This window comes from Adiantum capillus-veneris, chromosome 20 (assembly GCF_014529385.1).
Source record: "Adiantum capillus-veneris isolate H3 chromosome 20, ASM1452938v2, whole genome shotgun sequence".
In the NCBI taxonomy this organism is placed as follows: domain Eukaryota; kingdom Viridiplantae; phylum Streptophyta; class Polypodiopsida; order Polypodiales; family Pteridaceae; genus Adiantum; species Adiantum capillus-veneris.
This window is the reverse complement of record NC_140950.1, coordinates 8919379-8942761: the sequence shown is the minus strand read 5'-3', so window position 1 is coordinate 8942761 and position 23383 is coordinate 8919379. Positions and strand designations below refer to the sequence as shown.

The 23383-nt window shown below is 43.5% G+C and overlaps 1 protein-coding gene across 2 annotated transcripts in view; it reads right to left on the bottom strand.

The window, feature by feature from the left end:
* Positions 1-312: 312 nt before the first annotated feature.
* Positions 313-23383, bottom strand: part of LOC147432061 (tail-anchored protein insertion receptor WRB-like protein) — a 90579-nt gene continuing 67508 nt past the window's right edge. Inside the window, exons 4-6 of one of the 2 annotated variants that reach the window (XM_086491877.1) lie at positions 1229-1310; positions 1085-1137; positions 313-991 (exon numbers count right to left, since the gene is read on the bottom strand). In XM_086491877.1, the coding sequence (XP_086348003.1) occupies positions 920-991; positions 1085-1137; positions 1229-1310 (207 nt within the window). In that variant the 3' untranslated portion in view covers positions 313-919. Of the gene's footprint in view, positions 992-1084; positions 1138-1228; positions 1311-2345; positions 2840-23383 lie in introns of those variants that run through there. The other variant, XM_086491878.1, reaches the window with a different exon arrangement.

Below are 23383 nucleotides of genomic sequence, written 5' to 3'. Positions count from 1 at the left end.
GTTTAGACTTCAACCTTAGAAGAGAGCCCCTTGAAGGCTCGGGAGAAGGGGTTATTTCTCTTATGAACTTAAACAAACTATACATATATAAGGATGTTTTAAATTGAGAAAGTAAAAATTTGGTACATAAGAAGTTTTTTTATTGAGAAAAGTGGTACATAAGGAGTCTCTATATACCTTAAAAAATGTATAATAAGGGGTTTTAAAAATACCTCTCAAACGCACGTGCTATACAAGCTCTCTATATAGTGCGCCCCCCCCCCCCCCCCCCCCCCCAAAAAAATAAAATAAAATGAAGACACAACACAATGGTCCTCAAAGCTCTACTGAACTCATGAACTCACAATGTATCACCTATAAGAGCGGCTGGAAAAGCTCTCAATTCCAGCCAACGAGATACAATGGGGTGTAGAGGCTCAATAGTGCATGAAGTTTGTTGTGAGATTATGTAACCGACTCAAAACTCTAGACCAAGTAGTTGATGATAAAACAGACGATTCATATCCAAAATATATACAAAGCAAAATCTCTACTGGAAGGGATAAGCTCAATAGACTACAGTGGTGGAGAATAGTCTAGGTAGGTGATGGCCTGGCTACCACTCAACCATCTCCCGCCATAGTGCTTGTCTGTAGTAGTAGTTGGATCTACTCGACTCAGACTGGTCCAAGACTAGGACTAGCCCCAACTCCCTGGTCCACTATATGACATGGGCTACCTAATAACATTGAGCCTGCCCCATGGGTAAAACTTTCTGATGTATCGCATAGCATCAGCTTGCTAGTTGTACAAAAGCCTTTCATGAATCATTCATAATTATAATATGGTCTCAATAATTCCAGATGTGAAGCTGGCCGTGGCCTTGATAGTTTACAAGCGAAGATAAATCAATTACTTATGTGCATCACATGGATGCTTGCTAGGAGATAGCTTTCTTTGCAAGAAATATGCACACTCTTGAACAAACAAGCAGCCAAGGAAGTATTCCTATCTGCAAAAGATTTGGACAAGGCAAAAACACAGAAATAATAACATCAGAACAGGCACTCTTCTTACAAGAACTAACGAGAAAACAACAGCTCACCTTCACTGCACCGTTGTTTTGAAGGGCAGCAGTTCTCCATGAAATTGTACTATCTACCAACGAAGCATCAAAGCTCATGTTAAACAGACAATTCACCACACGAATAAGTCACCAGAAAAATAGCACGATAGAAGCACATCATACCAAGCGGATAAATACTTTGTGAGGGAATAGTCAGTAAAGGAGACCCCCAGTACCGGTAAACCAAAATAGCATACACCAACACCTGAGAAAACAACAAAAGCAGCTGTTTGTCACTACATATCTGGGAAATTATCCTTACTTTCACTGGCTTCTTGTCCATTACTCATTGTGGATGATAACAATATCACCACAACTTAATTAAACCCTCCATCTTGTAGACCCCGGGGGCCGATTCTCTACTGTGCTTTTAGCGTTTGGTGGTAACGAGAACAAGATAGGGGGAGGAGTCATGGTGGTATAACGGCCACTACATCTCCTACAAGATCGATGTTAAGTTGCGATGTGATAGCCAGCTCACCGATTCTCTAAGGGAATTGCCGAGACTCTTTGGCACAACTCCAAATCATCCTCTAATTTGGCGGTTTCTCGATGCAGTACTGATAACAATAGAGAATTACCAGAAGGGGGGACCAATCTAGTGTCATTTTCCTCTTTTCCTCTCTCTTTCACTCTTCTGTGAAGTGGTGGCCACCCCTTTGAGGGTCCCATTGGTTGATTTCAGACGGTCTTGATATAGAGTGCTCTAGGTTTGGTACGAGATGTATGCATATCATAGGATGCAATTGGCTTCTTGAACATAATTACATATTTAGAAGGGTCTATATTATCCATGCTTAAAACTCAATTCTTGACATAAAATTAATTTTTTGGCATGAGCAATTCCTTGAAGGAGTAGGCAACAATCACATTGATGGACGTCTGTTTGCAAGTTTGCCTAAAGTTTAATATATTTTTAGATTACCCTTATTTTGGTAAAGCTCTTATGCTTACAACACAATTTGTTAGATGTGATTTAAGGTTTTGGACTCCCAATTTTTAGGAGGGCAGTAAATTTTGGAGTATCAGCAATTTATGAAGGAAAAGTACTAGCAATGATAAGAAAAAATCATAAAGAATAGATCATCACACATTCTCATAATCATTCCCAATTGCTCAATTGTGATCAAACTTGCGTGGTCAGAAGTAGAATTGCCAGAAAATTGGTTTGCAAGTTTGCAAATATTGAGCCTATCCTAAAATCTGAAATTTTATACCAGACACAAAATAGCCAAACCGCTCTAAAAAGGGCATTTAACACCTATTTGTACACAAGCAAGACATACACCGTGATAGCCCTTTCTAACACTTTGTCATGTTGGTGTTTCTCAATGAGTTTATGGAATGCAGTAGATATCTGAAGGGATCAATGCAATAGATCTCTTATCCAGATGTGCTTTTGACGCTTTGACTCAACATATATTTCTACAGTGATAGACTTGGGCTTAAGGTGCCGTATTTCCCATTGTCCTGTTGGTTCAGAAGAAAATCCTCCTTAACATGCTTCAAGGCTACAAGCAACCTCCCGTGGAAAGGGTCTCTCCAAACTCCTCAGCAAGGGCAGGTACACCAGCTAAAATTGATCACAATCAGCCCTCCCTGCCGGAAAAACTTGCCTGCTGGCTGGCTGAAAATCCACAAAAGATCGTCGCACAATGGTTTCCTCTTGCCTTCAGAATGCAGCCCCAATCTCATCCAACTCCTTGCTGAAAAACAGCAGCACTGCTCCAACATCTACCAGCTGAAAAAGGAAAGTCCTCAAGAGTTCTTTGCGACAAACTCAAAGCAGTGTAAGGTTAGTCCCCCCCCCCCCCCCCCCAACACACACACACACACACACAAAAAAAAAAAGCAAAAATACAAGGTGTAGCGCACATTCTGCGATGGACATGCAGCCATCAGAGGATCAGGACTCCTCAATATCATGTAAGCTAGACGCAGCCAAGCATAACAATCTGATGCATAAGATGCATGGCGAGAACCTGAACGAGTACAACTAGACAAAGGTGCATCCAATTTACTGTCACACAAAGTATGCACCATCCATTTAGGCATACCATAACCTTGGTTTTCCCCAGGTTAACAGAATATCCATTTTCATGAGCAAATGTGTACAAAGCATCCAAGTGACGCTGCATCCCCTCCGAGGAGTCACAAATCAAGACAATATCATCAGCGCTCAGCATATAACAATAGTGGGATCCATGTCCCTGATAACTGTGCTCCTCTATCACCATCCCTCTCAATGTAGGCAGAAACATCATCCATATATATGCCACATAGTGTAGGAGATAGCGGGCAGCCCTGTTTCACCCCAATAGTGGAGTGAACCAAATCAAGAATCCCCTTTGGAGTGCGTGCATGCCCCACTACTGACTTGTATAGAGCCATGATCCCCCAAATCAATCCGTGGGTACCCCCATCTTGCAGTTTGCGCATCAATCTAGCTCTGGGCGCTGTATCGAAGGCTTTACGGAAATCCACGAAGCAACAATATCTCCCATGTGATCTCCCCTCCTCAATAATGGCTCTGAGTGTCAGAATATGATCAAGAGTAGAGAAACCTCTCCCGAAACTCGCCTGTCTTACTACCCGTACACCTCTCTCTCTGCACATCTACTCAACTGCTACTCAAGGATGGATGCGTACAACCGTGCCAATGCCTCCAATCATGATAGTGCGGTGGTTCCCAGGCTCCATAGGGCCCCCCTGACTTGAAGATAGGTACGATAGTAGACAAACTCCAAGTATCATGTAGGCGCTCACACATGGCACGGTTGAACATCACTGCTAGAAGCTCTGTAAGAAAATCTCTGGCATGTATAAAATGCTCTACTACTAGACCATCATGATCATATGCTCTCCTGGTCCTCATCCTGTCAATGGTCTTCTTTACCATCTCGCGGGTAAAGAGAAAGCACATGTGTGTGGGCATGGCTCTAGCGGATCCAGAAGAGGTGGCTGCCCGGAGACTGTGTAGAGAGATGATGCATACTGACCCATACCTCTGTAAGAGTGATGACTGGTGGGGGAGAATGCCCATGGAAGAGTAGGCATGCCTAGCCTGAATCCTGGCTCAAAAACGGCTCGTATAAATCCTGCTCTGCTAAAAACGCCCTCGTCTTCCATCGCACTAAACGCTCGGAAGCAATCCGTGACTGCTTGTGAGTGATGACTCCTAGAAGTACCTCCCTTTGAAGTCGTGCTCTCATCTCTCTGCACTCTCATCATACCAACGATTATGGGGTATGCTCCCAAAATTTTGTCGCTGCCCAGGCTCAGTGTGTGGGTATGCCTCTGTTGTTGGTTATTTGCGGAAGGAGTCATGAACAAAAAAATTGGATAAAATCTGAGAAGCGTTTACTCTTGAAACCTCCAAACAACGCAGGTTGCGGTCTAGGGAGCGTTTGGTTGTAAAAGCCTCTATATCTCATTGTCGGGACCTTTTTAGGTTATTTGTGGGTGGAGTGATGAGGAAGTTGTTGAATAGATCATGGCCCAGACCTGGATGGTTACTTGCGAGGGAGGTGTTCATCGACGATTGTATGTTTCTATGTCTTGTAACATGCATATGTAAGCATCTGTGTTGCATTGTGATGTGCCATCCACTAAACTGTCCTAATTGGGTGAGATTGCTTGGGTATGTAACTTTAGTGCATCAAGACACCGGTCTGGGTGTGATGGCTAATTTTGCTACGCCAGAATACCAAGAGCTCTAATATAGAATGAGAAAACTGATTGACCCTCGCATATTTTCTGAGCTAACTTGAGTTGTTTTAAGAAGGGGGGATGTCACAAACTATTGACGTGTCAAACCATTGAAGACCACAGGGTTAGGACTCCCTAGCCCTAACCCTACCTCACTTGCAGATCCTGGCCGAGGGCCCTAAACCCTAGCAGAAGCAAAAGAAGCGAAAGGATTTACCAGCTTACCAATTCTCGCCAAGTGGCCCAAATAACCAATGGGGTTAGGATTTTTTTAATCCTAATCCCCCAACAACTTATGGAACTCTGGCGGATGGGGCCTAAAATAAAGCAATTACACACTCACACTCCAATTTGCGTAAAGGCTTATGACATGGCACGCTGTACGGACTCCCGCGTTTTACAGAAAGCTGATGACGTAGCGCTGCCAGACTGACAGCCCATGAGGGCGCTTAGCTTTTAGAACCTACTACTTTTCATGTAGCCGCTTTTGGATGGCCAAGGGCCTAAAAATATGAACTAACAGCTCACCCTCTGGCATTCTACCTACGGGAGATGCAGAGTAGAGCCGCAAGTGTTGTAGCTCGTTGAAGCAATATAAAGGAAAACCTGAAGGGGCACCACAGTTTGGGGCCAATGCACTCTGGGGGTGGAACTACGCCACCCGTGTCTCGTGCAAAGTCTTTCTTTCACTTCAAGTGTTTTGAAGTGCCAAAAAGCCTGTTCAGTCTGTTCTTTTCCATTGGCACGTGGTGTCGTCCCGTTACAAATGTTATATTAACATCTTCAAAAGGCCAAAATGACCTATGAGACCAAAGGTTACATCCGTGTGACTCTAGTACAGTATCTCGGGAACATAAGGATAAAAATAAATCAAGTCAGCGAGAGTGGGTAGGCATGTAACCCTCACCTACATCCTCATCATCATCAACATCCTCATCACATAATACATCAACTCAAAACATATGGGGAGGGGCACAATCATATGAGCGCTAATGAGGTGCACAATGGAGAAAGTAGCATCCCATGAACTCTCTCATGGGTCTCTATAATATTTTCTCAATGTCCTCCATGGTCATCTCTCGAGAGGGGCGTGCTCGATGTTCCTCAATGACGCTCCCTGACCTCCATTGTAGATCTCGTCTACAGTGTGAAGATCCTTGCCCCAACAAGGGTGTGACTGAGTAACCTATGGTGAGCGAGCTTGAGTAGTCCCTCTGTAAAAAGTAGTGATCTGCCTTTGTATGCATCCTTTATGTTTAGGTCCTCTGCTCCTGAAGGTAGTCTCTCTAATCTAAGGATCTCTAGCAAGAAGAGACCTAGGCACCTCTAATCATAGTAATCCATAATGCAGGATAAGGGGCCAAAGCCCTCTCTCAATAAGCAATGAAAACGCTCGTGGATCTCCTAGTACGCTGTGCATTGGTAGATATAGTGCTCCTCTGTCTCTAGCTCTCTCTGGAAAACCTAACATAATCTCTCTTCTGTGGGCATACCTTTGTACTGGCCTATCTCTATCTCAAACTGGTGAGATGAGGTGCGTAGCTGACCATAACACATCTAATGCCATGAGATAAGTGGGCGTCCATATTCTTGGGGCATAGATAAACCAATCATCTATATTCTTGGGGTGTCCATATTCTTGGGGCATCTATCGTGTAGAGAAGATGATAAACCCATCATCTATCATGCAGAGAAGATTCTCTCGATAAAAAGCCGTGCATATTTATTGTGTGGTAGCTACTATGTGAAGCGTGGATATCTATCGCGTGTGGTAGCTCCCATGCGCTATGAATGAAAGACGTTGATCTAGCAAGAGCCTCGGCTACAATCGGTGGTGCACTCATCTCAGCTCTGATAATCTCATGAGTGTTGGGTTAAAGGCTTTAAATAACCCCTTATGTACACTTTATGTACATTTTTTAACTTTGCCAAGTTCACATTGAACCTGGACACATTTTAAAAAGGTCACTTATAATAAAAGTGGAAAACCCACAACTCAACATTACTGAGTTTTCCAGAAACTTACGAGCTCTCTCTCCCTTCCTGCTTCGATCCCTAGCGCTTCCTCTCTGCTGCACTCCGCCTCTTGCTTCTTGCCCCAATCCTGCACTGCATCGCGATGTGCACCTACCGGTACCTTTTGCTTCGCGCTTTCAACTGGTATCAGAGCCCTAGGGTTTCAAAACAGCCCTACGCAGTCTGCTGGACAACAAGTACAAATTGCTCTCCCGCGATCAATTTTGCTTCCATCACGAAGCCCCTTGCTTCCGGGGTCGAAAAGGTCACCAAAACTGTCAAAACAGCCCAAAACAAGTTGTTTTTAGGTCAAAATAGGTGATTTACAGGTTATTACAGGTCAAAACAACAATACGCAAGTGTACCAAAGTTGTGGGATCACAAGTATTGATGTTTGTCGTGACAAATTGAGTGAAAAGCTGAGTACAGGTGCTCGAAATTGCACATTTTAATTGAAATTTCAGATTTGGACTGTTTCATGTAAAGAAACTGTGGCTCTTTGTATGCAAAGTCTTGTGGTTGCTACTATTTGCTGAAATTTTCAGCCTATTGCATCTCCCTTGTATACACACTTGTGGTTGAATTAAGATGGCTTCTTCTTTTTCTGCATCTGACACTAAAAGTTTGATGGAAATCAAACGGTTCGATGGTCAAGGCTTCGATCTTGGCAAGAACGCACGCAAGGTATCCTTTTCTTAAAGGATTGTGAAGATGCATTGGAACAGAATAAGCCACCAGGTTTGTGTGATGAAGAGTCGGCCAAGTTAAATAAGAAGGTATGGCCTACATCAAAATGGCTATCAACGATGACATTTTGACGGACATCAAGCGTTTGGACTCTGCTTATGCAATATGGCAAAAGCTAAAGGCCAATTATGAGAACACAACGCCTGTGAACCAAGTGCATTGGATGCGAAAGTGGGTGAATATTCAGCTTGATGACTGGAAGTCAGCTATTAAGTTTCTTGTTGTTGCTGAAGTTGCTTCACACACGGAATTGTGCCATAAGAGACTGGCCATATGAGCCAAAAGGGTATTGATGTTTTTTCCTCTCTGAAGAGGGTTGATGTAAAAGGCAAAAACTTGGATTTTTGTAACGATTGTCTTTATGGAAAGCAAAAGAAATCTTCTTATTACTTTAGTGTCTCTCGCAAAGCTGATCCTCTTGATCTTATTCACTCCGATGTATGCACTGTCACAAACGGGAGCGCATAGCAATATAAAATATACTCGGATAAATAAAATTTATCACTTAATATTGAAGCCAGAGGATATAGAGAGAAATAGATAGAGTGAGAAGATCGACACAATACTGGGGACCAGAAGATGGGCTGGTCCCCCCCCGTAATAGTATCTTTATTACTAAGGAGAAGTCTATACAAGCACTTGAACCGAACATATTACCACGTTCGTTCTAGAATACGACTTGATGGTTCCCGGAAGCCTCGGGCAAAACCCTATTCCAAGGAACTTCCATTCCTTATTCCAAATCCTCGAGAATCAAGGTTCTCGCCTCTGGATCTCACCTTCCAGACTCAAGGCATGGCATCCCTGCAACTCTTTTCTGCCTCTGTTTCCAGAGTCCTATTCCCGCAGAACAACTCTGCTTTCCCGGACGCGAAGTCCTTCCTTGAGAATCTCAACTTCCGGATACCCAACTCGAGAGTCTACCACTCTCTGATCCGTGGATCTACGTCCCAAACTCGGGTACAAAACCCTTGGGCTGATCTGGCTCTAGTTCCTTAGAGTGCTTTCTCTTGCAGAGGCTCATGCCTTCCTTTGCTCCTACTCCCTCACTGAGAGGAAGTACACTTGCAAACAAATACTTTGAGATCATAACATGAAAATCGTTACCTTCAAAGCCTCAATGCTCGAAACGCAACTCAATTCTCGAAAAGCAATTCCTCGGAAGAGATCTCTACATAGAAAATCCTCCCTTCCAATCCTACACACAAAAGAGGTGTGTTCTCGGGTTCCTTCTCGTAAACCAGCCACGTCTACGACGTTTATGGGCTGAAAACAGAGAATAACAACAACTTGTCGCGATGGAAACACGCTCCGTAGGCACTTCTTCGTGAGGGAACTCGTGCACTGGGTCTTGGCGACATTTGCTACACTTGGGGCAGCCATAGGCATCACCGGCAACGTCTTCTTTGCGGCTGAAATCTGTAGCAGCATCTCCTCCTTGCGAAAATTGGTCTTCCCTCTGGGAGAGGGTGTGTGATGCTTTTATAACTCCCTGGCCACGACAAAGGTAGCAGAGCATTGGCTGCTTGCGTAGAGATCATGGCCGTTTTTTCATTTTTTTTATTTTTTTTTTTGCGCTGTTCTGCGAGAAAAAGAGAGAAAAATCGCTGGCTGGTTTTTACTGCTTTATTTAATCATATGCTACCCACTTATTAAGTGGGCGGCCGGTCACCTTTAAAAATGGTATGAATCTGTACCTTGAAGATATCCTTCACCAATTATCAAACTTACGAGCCATGTAAGAACTCGTCATTCGAGTTTTTCCCACGGATCGAAAGTTTCCTCACCTGAGATTCTGTTAACTCAATTCCGTCTTCTCAAATTCGAGAAGAATAATCTTCCGAGAAATCAATCTAGGTATCTGTCCTTGCTCATAATTGTGCACTGTTGGTCCAGAGGGTATTAAACCTCTTGTGTCCTCCCACATAGGAAATGCCCAAGTCATAGAGCATTAATCTTGATGTCTTTCTTTCACAAACAGAGTCTGCGATCACATTAAAGAAGGTTCTTGTTCTGGGCCGTCGCTCAGCGTAGGCGGATGGTTCCAATCCGAAGATTCGATTTAACTTTGATCAAAGACCTCCTCTCTCACTTAAAGTTCGAGGGTCTTCTGTTCAAAATCTCAGGAGTCAATTTGAATGCCCTTACTCCAATACGTTCTTCGGATAGCCACATATCCGTTGAGGAGGGATAACAAAAAATTGATGTTTCTGTATTCAATGGTTCCCGCCCACTGTGGGGATTAGATTCTATGTACACTAAGGTGTACACTTTCAACTTGTATTGTTGACTCCACCATCCGCTGCAAAGTATCTTGCAGATGCGTCTACAAATTTCGGGCAAAAGTCCTTCGTTGAATTTCTTTATCTTTCTTTCCTCAGAGAGGATCAAGAGTGGAGCTACCTTGGCAAGAGTGAACCACTACTTGCTTTGACTCACTCGTGTTCCTATTGGGCAAACCGATCCCAATCCTCTTGGATGCCTTCCTCAAAGCGTAGAGGAAAAAAATTTGTCGGAAAATTCAGCCTTGAATTGAATCCAAGTCTTGTTGTAAGTTCCTTGCAGAGCTTTGGTATACCACCAAGTACTTGCAATCCCCCTTGAGATGTTTAGTCACATGCCTCACCTTCGACGCTTTGAGAAATTGCCATTTGCAAAGGCAACTTCAAACTGTCGAATTGAAGCGGTAGCTTTCGGGACATCTTCTCTTCCGTCACAAGTAATCAAACTTGACAGGAGTGTTCCTAGGTCTAGAGACCTCCTTTATATTTTTCCAAAATAACGGAATTTCTTGGTGTATCGATGTTCATGGATATATCCTGGGTTCTAAAGGATCTTCAGCATTCCACTCCTCGGATTCTCTAGGTTCTTGAGCATCATGCTCTTGTCGCCTTCTCAGAGAATTCCAAGTCTTGTATCGACTTTTTGCAGAGAGAAAATTTTTCCCGACTTTGCGAGCTTTTCCTGCAGGGCTTAGGGTTCCGCCTGCTAACTTCTCTCTTGGCTTATGGCTTCTTCCCGTATCTTCCCAGAGTCGTCCTCCTTTACAGAGAAAGAGAGGCGACCATGCTTTGATACCAAAGTCACATACGGGAGCGCATAGCAATATAAAATATACTCGGATAAATAAAATTTATCATTTAATATTGAAGCCAGAGGATATAGAGAGAAATAGATAGATAGAGAGAGAGAGAGAGAGTGAGAAGATCGACACAGTAATGGGGACCATAAGATGGGATGGTCACCCCTTGTAATAGTATCTCTATTACTGAGGAGAAGTCTATACAAGCACTTGAACTGAACGTATTACCACGTTCGTTCTAGAATAAGACTTGATGGTTCCCGGAAGCCTTAGCTTCCTATTCCTAGGGCAAAACCCTATTCCAAGGAACTTCCATTCCTTATTCCAAATCCTCGAGAATCAAGGTTCTCGCCTCTGGATCTCACCTTCCAGACTCGGGGCATGGCATCCCTGCAACTCCTTTCCGCCTCTGTTTCCAGAGTCCTCTTCCCGCAGAACAACTCTGCTTTCTCGGACGCGAAGTCCTTCCTTGAGAATCTCAACTTCCGAATCCCCAACTCGAGAGTCTACCACTCTCGGATCCGTGGATCTACGTCCCAAACTCGGGTACAAAACCCTTGGGCTGATCTGGCTCTAGTTCCTCAGAGCGCTTTCTCTTGCAGAGGCTCATGCCTTCCTCTGCTCCTACTCCCTCACTGAGAGGAAGTACACCTGCAAACAAATACTTAGAGATCATAACATGAAAATTGTTACCTTCAAAGCCTCAATGCTGGAAACGCAACTCAATTCTCGAAAAGCAATTCCTCGGAAGAGATCTCTACATAGAAAATCCTCCCTTCCAATCCTACACACAAAAGAGGTGTGTTCTCGGGTTCCTTCTCGTAAACCAGCCACGTCTACGACGTTTATGGGTTGAAAACAGAGAAAAACAACAACTTGTCGCGATGGAAACACGGTCCGTAGGCACTTCTTCGCGAGGGAACTCGCGCACTGGGTCTTGGCGACATCTGCTACACTTGGGGCAGCCATGGGCATCACCGGCAATGTCTTCTCTCCGGCTGAAATCTGCAGCAGCATCTCCTCCTTGCAAAACCTGGTCTTCCCTCTGGGAGAGGGTGTGATGCTTTTATAGCTCCCTGGCCACGGCAAAGATAGCAGAGCATTGGCTGTTTGCGTAGAGATCGCGGCCGTTTTTTTGGTTTTTTTTTTTTTTGTGCACTGTTCTGCCAGAAGAAGAGCGAGAAAAATCGCTGGCTGGTTTTTACTGCTTTATCTAATTATAGGCTGCCCACTTATGAAGTGGGCGGCCGGTCACCTTTAAAAATGCTATGAATCTGCCCAGAAACTCAATAAAACCTTATAAATAAAAAACAATGCTTTCACAGCACTTCCCAGGCGTCCCTAGATGCAATCACGTACACAGTTGCAATGTAGACATAGACTTCCTCGCGGGAAGCATCTGCTTTCTTGAAAAGCAATCCCGCTTTCTCAGAAAGCATCTGTTTTTCCTCAAAGTTTCCTCTGAACCCGTCTTCATTCAAGTGCTTGCTTTTCCTTGTGCACAATTCCAACATAGTTTGGAATTTCCTCTTGACTATAGATATTCCCTTTCCGATGCACTCGTCACCCACCTTGTGACGCATCAGGAATATCCATCACCTAGTCCTTTCCTACTGAACTTATAGTACAATCTCCTTCGTGATGCTCTATGTCACCCATCCTATGACGCATTAGAGATGTCCGTTCCCGGATGGTCTGATACTTCTTCACGATGCTCCCTGTCACCCATCCGATGTGACACATCAGAAGTACCCGTTCTTGGTGGCCTTACATATATTCGCTTTTCATAGTGCTCTAGTCATTACTCTGAATGATGCACTAGAAATATATGTACCCGGATGTCTCTAGTGAGAAAAACCCTCACTTAAAATTCCAATAATTCATTTATAATTATTTTTCCTTGGTGTTCCAAGTGAGAAAACCCTCACTTATAAATCCAATAATTCATTTAGGATCATTTTGTTGTCAGATAAAGCCATTTTAGCAACATACACTATGCATGTTAAGTCTTTTGGTGATGCATTGTATTTTGTTACATTCATTGATGACTGTACTAGGAGGATGGGTGCATTTGTTGAAAAGTAAGAGTGAGACTTCTAATGCTTTTAAGAAGTTCCATGCTTTTGTCACTAGACAAAAGGATACTAAGCTTAAATGTCTCAGATCTGATAATGGAGGAGAATATGTATCTGCTGAATTTCAGCGTTTTCGTGATGATAATGGGATTAAAAAGGAGTTGACAGCCCCTTGTGGTTGAGAGGTACAACCGTACTTTATGTGAGAGTGTGTTGCATGTTGTCCACTGCTTATCTTTCCCAAGAGTTTTGGGGGGAGGCATTGAAAACTGCAGTTTATATTTGCAAGCGATCTCCTAATAGTACGCTGAAAAATGACATTCCAGAGGAGGTTTGGTCCGGCAAACCTGCCTCTTACGATCATTTGAGAGTATTTGGTTGCGAAGCTTTTGTTCATGTACGCAATGACTCGAGAACAAAGCTTGATATGAAGTCCATTAAGGGAGTCTTTCTAGGTTATGTGGAAGAAGGTGAAATGGGCTATAGAGTGTGGTTACCACAATTTAGAAAGGTAATACGCAGCTGAGATGTAGTGTTCAATGAGGCAAAATTGCTTAAGAATGCTACAAAACCTGATGCTGACAAGAAAACAGTTAGATTTAAGCCTTCCATGCCACCCATTGATGTTGAAAAAGAGCCTCATGATGCATTACCGCAAGTTGAAATTGATAATCAGCCGGTTAACCTTGGAGCCTGAAGAGGTAGGACATGATATTGATGCTCCTAATGAGGATGGACAGTCACCTAGATTGGCTGAAAATGATTTTCAGCAGCATGATAGAGCTGAAAATGAGTTGCCTTATGATGTAGAACTGTTGCCTGAGAATGTAGATCATTGGGTATGTAGGTCAACTCGTTTGAGAAGGCAACCGCAGAGATTTAACCCCTCTTTGGATCATGTAATGTTGACAGATGAGGGTGAACCTCTTACATATAAAGAGGCCAAATTATGTGAGTCAAGCAGTAAGTGGGAGCTTGCAATGCAAGAGGAAATGAAATCCTTGTATGCAAATGATACTTGGGATCTTGTTCCATTGCCTAAAGGGAGAAAGGCTCTTCTTAACAAATGGGTATATAAGATTAAGATTGTGGATGAAAAACCCAAGTACAAAGCAAGATTGGTTGCAAAAGGATGTGCACAGAAAGAAAGAATTGATTTTCAAGAAATCTTTTCCCCTGTTGTAAAGCTTACAACTTTACGTGTCCTTTTTGCTCTCGTTGCAGTGCTTGATTTGGAATTGAATCAAATGGATGTAAAGACAGTGTTTTTGCATGGTGACATTGAAGAGGACATATATATGAAACACCTGAAGGTTTTGTAGTTCCTATACGTGAGGAACTTGTATGCAAACTGAAAAGGGCTCTGTATGGTTTGAGACAATCCTTTTATACCGTCTCAAGGCTTTAAACGCAGCCATGCAGATCATTGTTTGTATACGAAAAGGGATGAAGATGGTAGTCCCATCATACTTGTTCTCTATGTTGATGACATGCTGCTTGCCGGGAAACATAAGACTAGTCTTGATGCTCTGAAACGTACGCTAAATTCAGCATTTGCTATGAAGGATTTGGGTGATGCAGAGCATATTTTGGGCATGCGTATTAAAAGAGATAGAAAGCTGAAATTGTTGTTTCTATCTCAAGAAAGGTACATTGCAAAAGTACTTGACGGATTTAATATGGCTGATGCTAAGCCTCTTGGAGTACCTTTACCTCCATACACTAAGCTTAGCAAAGCAGATTGCCCAAAGGATGAGGTGGCATTGAAAGCAATGAAGGGAATCCCTTATGCATCAACTTGTGGTTCTCTTATGTATGCTATGGTTGCCGCTCGTCTCGACATTGCTTATGAAGTGGGAGTTGTTAGTCGATACATGTCGAATCTTGGCGGAAGCTGTCAAATGCATTCTGAGATATTTGAAAGGTACACAATCAAAGTGTATTTGTTATGGCAAAAAGTGACTTAAAGTTGCAGGGATATTGTGATGCCGACATGGAAGGTGACATGGATACCGGGAAATCTACCAGTGCATATGTATTTGCTATTGCTGGTGGTGCAGTCTCTTGGTGTTCCACGTTGCAGAAAATTGTGGCATTGAGTATTACTGAGGCTGAATACATTTCAGCCACAGAAGCTTCAAAGGAAGCTATTTGGTGTGGCAGACTTGCAAAAGAACTTGGCATGCCTGCTCATACACCCGTGTTGGGTTGTGATAGCCACAGTGCTGTCTACTTAGCGTGCGCGTACCAAACACATAAATGTGCGGTACCACTTCATACGTTAGGTATTGGAGGATGGTCTAGTCGCCTTGACTAAGATCCATGCACATGATAACCCTGCAGATGTTCTCACCAAGAGTCTTGCTAAGGCTCAACATCAGCATTGCATTGTATATAGCTGGTGGGAGTTGGTTAATTTGAAGGCATCATTTATGCCTTTAAGTGGGAGGTTGTTGGGTATTTTTAGAAGGTCACTTATAATAAAAGTGGAAAACCCACAACTCAATATTACTGAGTTTTGCCAAAAACGTACGAGCTCTCTCTCCCTTCTTGCTTTGATCCCTGGCACTTCCTCTCTGCTGCACTCCGCCTCCTGCTTCTTGCCCCAATCCTGCACTACATCGCGACGCGTACCTACAGGTACCTTCTGCTTCGCGCTTTCAATGAGGCATTGAGGCTTTCACCCGAATCAGCTTGGAGATCATGGATACAAGTGGTCTCTCTATGGATCTCCATCCATCATATGTGCGCCCTGATCTACTATGATGATCCAGGCTAGGCCCTGTTGGAATTAGGGTTGCAGGAAAACACACTCAGCTTGGAGAAGACAAAGGAAGCTCAAGGCACACAATCGAGAGTGTATTACTTAGTGTGCAACAAAAGATAAGATAGCCCTAGAGTGATCGGCATATATACAATGCACGGGATGCCCCGACGGTCCTAAGTGTGTTTACATACATGATTACCACATGTATATGGTAATAAATCCTCCCCCGGAAGTGATGCGGTGAACGAGAGCTTGCACATAGAGTATAGGGAAGTGCCATGCTCTGAGGACATGATTAATCCACAAAGGAGAGTAAGCCCAAAGCTTTGCAGAAAGCTTCAAACTTCTCACGAGACAATGCCTTTGTGAAAAGATCTAAAAGGTTGTCCTGTGTTTGCACATAAGCCAAGCTGATCTCTCCTGCTGAGAGCCTCTCCCTGACACAGTGGTAACGCACCTCAATGTGCTTTGTGCGAGCATGAAGAACTAGGTTCCTCGCAACTGCCAATGTGCTCTCACTGTCAATGTAGATAGTGTTGGCAGTGTCTTGTTCAATACCCAAATCAGCCATAAGGCGTCTAAGCCATACACACTCAACCATAGCTGTGAAGACTGTCCTGTACTCAGCCTCACAGCTGGAAGTGGCCACAATAGGTTGCTTCTTGCTCAACCATGATATGCATGAGCTCCTAAGCATGAAACAAAAACCACTTGTGGACACTCATGTGTCAAAACAACCAGTTCAATCTGAGTCCGAAAAAGCATGTAAATCTAGCGGAAATGATTTCCCCTTGGAATAAAACAAGCCAAGATGTAAAGTGTCACTCAAGTAGCGAAAAATCCTCTTGATAGCCTACCAATGCTTAAACGTTGGGCTATGCATGAATCTGCTGACCTATGAGACTGCAAACTGAATATCCGGCCTCGTGTTGCATACATACATGAGACAGCCAATAGTAGTTTGGTAAAGAGTGACATCAGCTCCTCCAGCATCATGAAGACTCAATTTCAAGCCTGTTTCCATGGGAGTGGCAATAGGTTTGCAATCCTCAAGTCCAAACTTACATAGCAATGTCTCTATGTAACTTTTCTGACACAAGGCAATACCACCATCACATTACTTAAATTGTATACCCAAGTAATGATGCAACAACCCCAAATCTTTCATCTTGAAAGTAGCATCCAAATCACCCTTAAATTCAGCAATGTGTCTTTCATTTGGTCGAGTGATCAGTAAATCATCTACATAGAGAACCACAATGAGAAGTACATCACCCTCACACTTTACATACAATGTGCTTTTTGCTAAACTGTTACGAAAGCCTCGTTTGACAAAATGCGTGTCGGCCTTCTGATACCAAGCACGAGGAGATTGCTTCAACCCATACAAAGCTTTCTTACATTGGCACACGTTATTTTCTTGTCCTTTCTTGACAAAAGCGCGAGGCTGCTTTACATAAACTTCCTCAAATATGTCACCATTCAAGAAAGCAGTACTAACATCTAACTGATGCACATCCCAACCAAAATGAGCTGCCAATGCACTAAGAAAACGCACAGTAGTCACACGACAAGTGGGAGCAAAAGTCTCTTGATAATCTATGCCTTTTTATTGTGCATAACCCTTAGCAACAAGTCGAGCCTATAGCGATCAATCTCACCATCCGGCTTGTGTTTCAACTTGTAAACCCACTTCGTACCAATGGCCTTTTTGCAAGGAGGCAAATCCATAAAGTCCATGTGTGATTTTCTATGAGTGTATCATATTCTAATTGCATGGCAGCCATCCAATTTTCTGAATTCTGTGCTTCATCGAAAGACAGAAGTTCCTCAACATCATATAAGCTAGACACAGCCAAAGCATAACAATCTGATGCATAAGATGCATGGCGAGAACCTGAACGAGTACAACTAGACAAAGGTGCATCCAATTTACTATCACGCAAAGTAAGCACCAGCCATTTAGGCATACCTCTAGCCTGCTCATTCTCAGTCCTTTCCTCATCAAGTACATCATGTATATCTGCATCAGTAATACGCAGATCTGTAACATTTTCAGTAACCCCCATAGGCTATACATTTGCCTCATTGGAATTTACATTCGAACTTCCACCACTGAAAAGAGGCAACAAAGTGTCATAAATGTCCAATGAGCTTACATTACTGTCTCTAGTACATGACAACAAGGGATGAACAAAATCTTCTACAAACACAACATCCCGTGAGACCAAGATACACTTTATTTGCAGATGATACAACGTGTAACCTTTGCTTTCAGCGCTATAACCAACAAAAAAACATTTGATAGCCTTATCATTCAATTTCCTACGTTGTCTTTGTGGCACCAAAGCATATGCCAAACAACCAAAAACACAAATGTGCTCAATAGAAGGCTTTCTATCATGCCATGCTTCATATGGAGTCATAGACTGCAAAGCTTTCGTAGGCCTGAAACCGGCCTGTTCAATCCAAAAAGGGCGGTAGACTTTACTTTAAACCTTGATTTAGCTTTCACCCATTATTAGTCGTCTATTTTACCTGTACTTTCAAGACACAACAAAGGGGAGAGGGATACAGGCTGCTAGATTGCACCTGTATGAGTAGACGGACACCAGATTGGCCCCTAACTTAGGCGCCCCTTTCGGTATTTCTTTATTGTTCAAAAGAGGGAATAAACGCTGTGGTTCCCTACAAGCTGCCCCGCACAAACTCGGCTGAATTTCCACTGTTCCAGCCTGATTTCGGCAGCATAACTGTACTAGAACCCTTCACGGTCAGTATTCCCACGCATTGACTGACTTTCCCGACGCCTACGGGCACTTTGCAAAACCTGGCGAGAATCTGCAGCACGCTGAATTCTCTGTTTTCAGCCCTGAAAATGCGCCAGATCGCCTGTACAGCGGTCCCCTTGCGTCCCCGAACCTCCTGGGGGTATTAGGGTCCGTTTAGGGCCAAAACCCTAAACCTGCAAAAATACACAGCAGGCTGTAATTCACTGTTTCGGGCTCCGTTCCACGTGCCGGTCGCATCCCTAGCAAGTCCTCGAGCTCCCGCACCTGTAGGGCTACTTGCCCTTTGAATCGGACGAGATTTGTGGCGTGAAACCTCTCCGAATTCACCTGTACCTGCGGGGGGATTAGCCGCTAGCTAATCCAGTACCTGTGCAAGAGGCTCTTGCCTCGGCAATCGCGCATGAACCCACACAACTGTACATTGGTCAAATGAAAAGCCCACTAGAGGGGCATAACATACTGCCAAAGGGGAGAGAGAGGGCAGTGCGTAGCGTGCAGGGCATCACTCCTGGCACCGCACTGTGCATAAGAGGGAAAGCAAGCACTCCATAGCTCTTAACCTGTGACAGAGACTTGCAAAATGAGCCTCCCAGCTATAAATCACGTTTTTGCCTTCTCTATAAGTAGTAAACTGGCCTCAGAGTGCCAAGTGTCACTCATTTGTGCATTTTCCCGCTTTAGACCCTCGGGTCTAAAAATATCTCACCTGCAGCCTCTGTTGACTTGGCCACAGAGTAACAAAATGATCCCCATGTCAAACTGCACGTAATGACGCGAAGACATTTTCAGGTCCCAAAATAGCAGTTCCCTAAATTTTAGGAGATGCTGCCATTATATCTTTCTAGGTCATCCGACCCTCTTTGTACACTGTGGCCACATCCAAAACTGAAATGTAGCCTCTGTAGCAAAGGATTCCACTTTGGCTAGTCAATGACCCCACTTGGCTAACCATAGTCCTTGTCCAACCTTAGTGCTCTCTTGCCCTCAGGCCTGGACTCCCTCTGGACAGTTCCACACTAGCTATGCAATGCAGGGCAGTTAGATTTCCCGAGGGGTGTTTCCAAAAAGTGAAAGTAAATAGATAATAAGAAAGAAATCAACAAAAAGGATAGATAGTAGTCACACGCTGGTGACATACCCCCCTCTTGAAATCTCAAACGTCCTCGTTTGCATCTATGTCGTACATGCTCCTAGTCAACACTGATGTATTCAACACCTGTCGACACATATACGACACATACATGCTCATTGTCAACCCTGGTGTATTCAACACCTCGTCGACTCATGTATTGCCTGCGTGTGAACCCTGTCCCAATGACATAGTGGTAGCTTCGCACTGTGCCATTGCTTTGAGTCACTAACTTTCCAATGACAAAATGGTAGTTGCACATTTTGCCACTGTCTTATAGTACACGTTGGATCCCATAACACTTTCGAGCATACCCAAACCGACAGTTTAAGAATGCAGTTACACATGTACTCTTCAATAGAAGCAATCACTGTATCCTTGACAAACTGACAAGAAATACTCACTTCTATAGCACTAATCAAACTTTTGGACATTCCGTAAGAGCAATTGCCAAACTGACAATCTGTACAGCTCTAACATTCATGTAACAGGTATTTGATTTGAGCTCACTTTAAATACCATGTACATCATTTGTTTCAGAAGCCATTGTCACACTAACAATCCATTTAGCTTTGAAACTCAAGGGGTCAAGGTAGGTTGCAAATCGAAGGCTTCCAGGTAAAGTGATAACACAGTTGGTGACTCTGCAAGTTCACCTTCTTCCATCCACTTAGCATCCATTGGTGGATAGTTTCTGAACTTTACCAAGTAACGCCTAAAAACCTTGCCTTTCACTTTCCTTTCTTTGTGTGCCAAAATCTGTTCCGGGACCAAGATCTCGTCAAGTTCCTCGACTTCCGGCTGATCTTCAGCTGGCATATCTTCTGGCACATCACCCACATAGGGTCTGAGAAGACTCACATGAAACGCATTGTGAATCTTCCAACTGTCAGGCAATTTCAGCCTATATGCAACATCACTGATTATGTCGCACACTTGAAAAGGCCCATAGTAACGCATGCTGAGCTTTGGAAACACTCTTTCCTTGCCCTTCATCTTCTTTAACCTTGCCTTTTCAAACCGTAGAAGCACCCAATCACCAAGTGAATATACCACTTCACGACGGTGACGATCAGCTGCTTTCTTTTGCTTTGCCTGAGTTCTTTCTAAGGCCACTTTGACCTTCTTGTACATTTCATCCATGTCTTGAACATACTTATCTGCTTCAAATATCTTGTCCTTTGTATGCAGTATGGGAGGAACTTTCTTGCCACCTTCAACTATCTCAAAGGGTGCCTTGCCAGTTGATGAATGCACTGTATTATTGTATGCATACTCCACCAATGGCAAATACTGCTCCCACTTTCCTTTATGCTCTGACACATAACACTTCAGCAGATCTAGGACAGTAGAATTTGCCTCTTCTGACTGCCCATCTGTTTGAGGATGAAATGACGAAGAGAATTTGAGCGTGGTACCCATATTCTCAAACAAGCCTTTCCAGAACAAACTAGTCATGCGTGGATCACGGTCGCTAATAATCGACTGTGGTATGCCATGATACTTGAAAATATTGCTCATAAACAAGCGTGCCATCTGATCTGGCTTTATCTTCTTCCTGACAGGAATAAAATGAGCCTGTTTGCTGAATCTGCAAATAATGGTCCAAATACCATCATTTCCTGTCTGCGTTCTCGGAAGATCAAAGATAAAATCCATAGCAATACTTTCCCATGGTTTATCTGGAATAGGTAGTGGTTGCAATAACCCTGGTGCCTTTTGCCTGTCAAACTTGACCTTTTGGCATATTAGGCATTCTCGCACAAAGGCATCCACATCCCTTCTCAATGTAGGCCAATAGAAGAATGTCTCAACCGCTTTAACTGTAGCATCGATACCACGATGCCCTGCATACGGTGGGACATGACTCTCTTCCATAACTTTGCGTCGCAATGGCTTTGTGACACACAATCTGCCATGCATCATCATGAACCCGTCTTTAAGAAGATAGTGTTCATGACGTTGTCCATCCATTAGTTGCTCGAAGACCCTTGCAAAATCTTCATCATTTGCATACTGTTCTCTCATATCATCAAGTTCATGATGATAAGGAATCGACACAGCTGAAATTTGTGGCTTCCTTGACAAGGCATCGGCCACAACGTTCTTCTTGCCTTCCACATGCACAATCTGAAAATGGAACATGGACAAGATATTTGCCCATCGCATATGCTTCTCAGATAACTTTGTCTGTGTCAAGAAGTATCGCAAGGTCTGATGATCCGTTTGGACAACGAAATCTGCACCTAGCAGGTAGTGTTTCCAACTTAAGAGCGCATGAATCACAGCCAGTAACTCTTTCTCATAGACCTGCATGGTCATCTCTGGCCCTTGCAAAATTCTGCTCTCATAGGCTACTACCCTGCCATCTTGCATTAGCACAGCACCAATGCTACTACCGCAGGCATCACATTGGACCACAAATGACTTCCTAAGATCTGGCAACACAATGACTGGATCCGAAGTCATCTTTTCCTTTAAGAGATTAAAAGCTGAAATCTCTTTTTGTGTCCATCTAAAGGTGACTGCCTTCTTTTGAAGAGCATGTAAAGGTGAAGCAATCTCAGCGAAATTTCGGATAAACCTTCTGTAATAGGAGCATAGTCCCAAAAAGCTTCGGACATCATGCACCGTCTTCAAATTTGGCCATGACTTGATCGCTTCGACTTTTGCAGGATCCATTCTGACACCGTCCTTTGAGACAATGTGTCCTAGAAAGTGGATCTCTTGCAGAAAAAATTCACTTTTCTTTGCATTGATGAGCAACCTATGACTGCGTAACTCTTTGAACACAATGGCCAAGTGATGCCTATGCTCCTCTTCATTCTTTGAGTAGACTATCATGTCATCAAAGAATGTACCAACAAACTGCTGGTGCGGACGGAAAATTCTGTCCATCATCCTATTGAACGTAGCAGGAGCATTTGTGAGACCAAAGGGCATCACTAAAAATTCGTAAAGGCCAAACGTTGTTCTAAAAGCAGTCTTGTGCACATCCTCTGATCTAATGCGGATCTGATGATACCCACTCTTTAGATCTATCCTGCTAAACATAGCTGCTCCTTCTAATTTGTCCATAATATCATCAATTCTAGGTATAGGGAACCTATTCTTGATGGTATTCTTGTTCAGTGCACGGTAGTCGATGCACATACGCCATGAGCCATCCTTTTTCTGCACCAACAACACTGGAGAACAGAATGGAGATGAACTGGGCTGAATCAGCCCCTTTTCTAACAGCTCCTGTACTTGGCCCATTATCTCTTTCTGCTGAGCCGCACTAACCCTGTACGGAGGCTTATTTGGTGGGCTACAGCCTGGCACCAAATCTATCGCATGGTCCTCGGGTCTCTCTGGCGGTAATTGAGACGGTAATGAATCGGAAAAACAGTCACTATACTGTTGTAAAAACATTGACCTTTCTTTATCTAGCACAGATAAATTTGATTCATCACAATCTGACACTTCACGTGCAAAAACCAAGTACGCAGAAAGATGCTTTTTCATTACAGAAGTAATAGCAGAAGCTGATACAGTAGGAATAGACTCCCCTTTAAGCTTTACATCCAGAATGTGAGTCTTTCCCCTGCTCTGTACAGTGATCTTTTTGTTGTAGGCATCCATAATTCCCTGTACACGAAATAACCAAGGAATACCTAACAACACATCACATCCGTCCAGTGGCATGATGTAAAATTCTTCAGCATCTACATAGGACTGGATATGTAGACGCAACTTTCCAATGATGGGTGTCACAGCCTCTGTATGGCCAGGACATGCCAAACCTGCCTCTGCTGTATACCCCATCTCTTCAGGTCTGATTCCCAACTTTGAAGCCAATTCTGGGGAAATAAAGTTGGCTTTGGCACCTGGATCAAAGAAGATAAGCACTGTTTGATCCCTGACCTTTCCCCATGCTCTGCAAAGCTCACTTGCATCTGAATTTGGCTTGTCGCCCACCA